This window comes from Lolium perenne, chromosome 3, assembly GCF_019359855.2.
Source record: "Lolium perenne isolate Kyuss_39 chromosome 3, Kyuss_2.0, whole genome shotgun sequence".
Taxonomy (NCBI): Eukaryota; Viridiplantae; Streptophyta; class Magnoliopsida; order Poales; family Poaceae; genus Lolium; species Lolium perenne.
In genome coordinates, this window is record NC_067246.2 from 36,377,399 (window position 1) to 36,380,629 (window position 3,231).

General features: G+C 52.4%; 1 protein-coding gene across 1 annotated transcript; it reads left to right on the forward strand.

Moving 5' to 3' along the window:
• Positions 1–357: 357 nt before the first annotated feature.
• Positions 358–984, forward strand: LOC127338047 (uncharacterized). Its single transcript, XM_051364324.2, has one exon. The coding sequence runs from the start codon at positions 358–360 to the stop codon at positions 901–903; it is 546 nt and encodes a 181-aa protein (XP_051220284.1). The 3' UTR covers positions 904–984.
• The last annotated feature ends 2,247 nt before the right edge of the window (positions 985–3,231 follow it).

Consider the following 3,231-nt stretch of genomic DNA (forward strand, 5'->3'; position numbering starts at 1 on the left):
ACCTATAAACTCATTAAAAAAGCTCCGAAGACCGAAGAGAACTTGAATCATTAATTTAGTCAACAAAATAGACCAAATTAGTGGTCAAAGTTTTTTCTCGGAAACTTTAGGGGGATGTATATAGAGGGAGTAGTACCATTCATTAATTCTTCACTACTCATTTGATTTACTCGCACTATCTTCATTTATTAATTTGATATGGTATTACTACATACCATGAAGAAAAATGAATGGACATATCGAAATTAAGGAGCATCATTTATCGCAAGGATTTTCTCCCGTCCAGCGTTCCATATATGAGTTGTGACGCGAGCGGCACAGGTAACAACTCCTAGGTGCAAAATGCATACAAGCACAATGGGGTGGGCAGCGACGATGTCCCTAGCTATGTCTCTCATCCTACTCATCGCGATGTTCTCCACCCTTCCCGCCGCCCACGCCGACGCCGGCTTCATCTCCCGCACATGCAAGAAGACCAAGAACGCCGCCATGTGTGTGGCCGTGCTGCGTGACGCCCCGGAGAGCGCCAAGGCCTCCACCGCACACGGCCTCGCCAGTATCGCGCTGCAGATTGCCATCGACACCGCCGACCACAACGGCGCGGTCATCGGCGACCTGGCCAAGAAGAGCCAGGGTACGCCCCAGGGGGACGCGCTGGCCGTCTGCCTCGGGGCCTATGTCGATGCTGCCATGGACCTCGACATCGACGGCCGCTCCGGCTTCGATGGCGGGGACTACGCTGGCACGTCCAAGCTCTTGTCGGGCGCAAAGGGCGCCGGCGATGCATGCGAGAACGCGTTCAAGGGGATCGGCAAAATGCCCCCCGTTACCGCCATTGATATCATGATGACGGAGCGCTGCAGTGTTGCTGCCGACCTCGTTGACCTGCTTATCCACAAATGACCACAAATTGTTCTTGGCTTGGTTATGCATGTTGCTATCAATTATGGTTACTCGATACATCTCGTAATATTTTAGTGTCAACAAAGGAGTTTTTGAAATAACGAATTGTACCATAGTCATTTTGGCCGGAATACATGATTAGCGACTTCTTTGGCGAAGTTGTTTGCATCCACTATAAAGGAATGAGAGAAAGCATATCGAGTTATTTACATAAAGTCTTGTTGGTGATTGATTTTGTCATAAAAAACCAGTTTACTCCCCAAATTATCTAGTATAAGAAGTAAATAGACCGCACAATTCAGAATTTACCTCGAATGTATGTGATTTTAAATGCAGCTGATGTCAACGCAAGTAAACCCGATCTCATTTACCTTGAATTCATTTGGTACCTACGACTGGCTCACGTGTTTGCCACAGGCGCCTCAAGGAGGATTGCCGCCACAGGTCGAGACTCCCTGCACAGCCGCCGCTCCCCACCCGACCCCTCCCTGCACCGCCGCCCCTCCGCCCTCCACCACTGCCTCCTCTCTCCCCTTCTCCTCCCTTCCCAACCGATCTTCGCCCCGGGTTGTCTCGCGCGAGGCGGCTCCGGACGATGACCCAAACCGTAGAAAAAGGCAGCTGATCTTCCTCTTCCCAGCAGCTGCCGCCGTCGGGGTCAGTGGTGGCAGCCGCGCCCGGCTGCCAAAGGCAGGGGACGGTGGTGGCGCGCCCATGGACTCCCCTTCGCGTGGAGGCGGGGTCTTCTAGGGGCGGCGACAGTGGACGGCGGGTATGGTGGGGGTGGCCTTCGGCTACACCACCTGGATCATGGCGGGTGACGCGGTGGTGTGGCGGAACTCGGCGGGGTGGAAGGGCGGCAACGGGATCGGGCGGGAAGTAGCCGGCCGTCTCCGCCTCGTGGGCGTGCGTAGCCGCTACCCCGACGGCTGTCGGCCTCCACCGTCCAGGTTGGAGGAGGAAGATAGACCGTGGTTCGCATTGATGAGAATGATGATGCGGGTTGGCGACTAACAAGTTTCTATGGAGAACCGAGTAGTGATCGAAAGCACTTGTCTTGGGACTACCTTAGATCCCTACATACATCAATTGATCAACCTTGGATCGTAATGGGTGATTTTAATGAAATTCTGTACTCAACTGAGAAAGAGGGAGGTGCAATGCGGCCTCAATGTTGCATGTAGGCTTTTAGGGACACCTTGATCGCATGCAACCTGGAGGACGTGGGATATGAAGGAGACATTTTCACTTGGAGAAGAGGTAAAATCAGAGAGAGACTAGACCGTGCAGTATGTGATCCCAGATGGGCAGCGGAGTTTCCTTTGGCAGGGGTAGTAAATGGAAATTTTGAAAAATCGGACCATCGGCCGATTCTGGTGGATACTTAAAAGATATGCGAGTATGCAAAGGCCGGTTAGCCAAGCACCCATGAGATTTCAAGCTCGATGGTTATGTGAAAGCTCTGTTGAAACAATTATCCAAACAACTTGGGACCATGCTAAGGAGATGCATGCAGAGGCCTCGTTGTGTGATCATACGAAGGAGGTCTATGAAGCTCTACATAGCTGGGATAGGAATGTTTTGAAGGGTCCCATGAAGAGGCTCTGTGAGCTGCAATTAGAGCTAAACCAAGTCCTCTCAGGACCCTTGTCAGATGAGGCTATTGTTGAAATATTGGGCCCACTTTTAGTGGCCCAAATTAGATTTCAGTTTTTTTTCCTATAAATCTCAAAGCCCACATAGTGGCAGCCTTGTGAGTTTGAGCCCAAATTGGTGGCAGTTCACTAGGGAGTGGCAAGAAGTGGGAAGTTTAGTCCCACATGGAAAGTTGGGAGGAAGTTAGACCACCTTATAAGGTGGGTTGTCCCACCACTAGTAAGTGAGTGAGAATAGGAGTGCTACAAGCGCTCCTCCTCCTCGCTCGCTCGACTCGACTCGACACGACACGACACGACGCGCGCCGCGCTCGTGGTGAGTGGATTGAGCCTCGAGCCAAGACTTTCCTTACTTTTTGCAGCTCAGGAAAACGAACAGAGTCCTAGACGGACGCGTCGCAGTTAGTCGGTTCGGGTCGCTCCCGAACGTGGGCTATCTGTAACCGACTCGAAACGTTCGTGCGACGTGGGCGTGGCCCACGTTGCCTATATAATCTCCTGTCCGGCTACCGCAGAAACACATCCAATACACGAGTTAGGATTTCCACTTCTCTCTGCTTGCGCCGCCATCGTAGCATACTCCATCCCGCGAGCCAACGTGCATCGGCGAACGGGAGAGCCGGTCTCCGGAACCGCTCGTCCTTGCGATCCTGTACGGGAGAGGGCGAATTAG

Coding starts and splice junctions, on each gene's coding strand:
- LOC127338047 (XM_051364324.2), top strand. CDS start 358: ATGGGGTGGGCAGCGACGATGTCCCTAGCTATGTCTCTCATCCTACTC.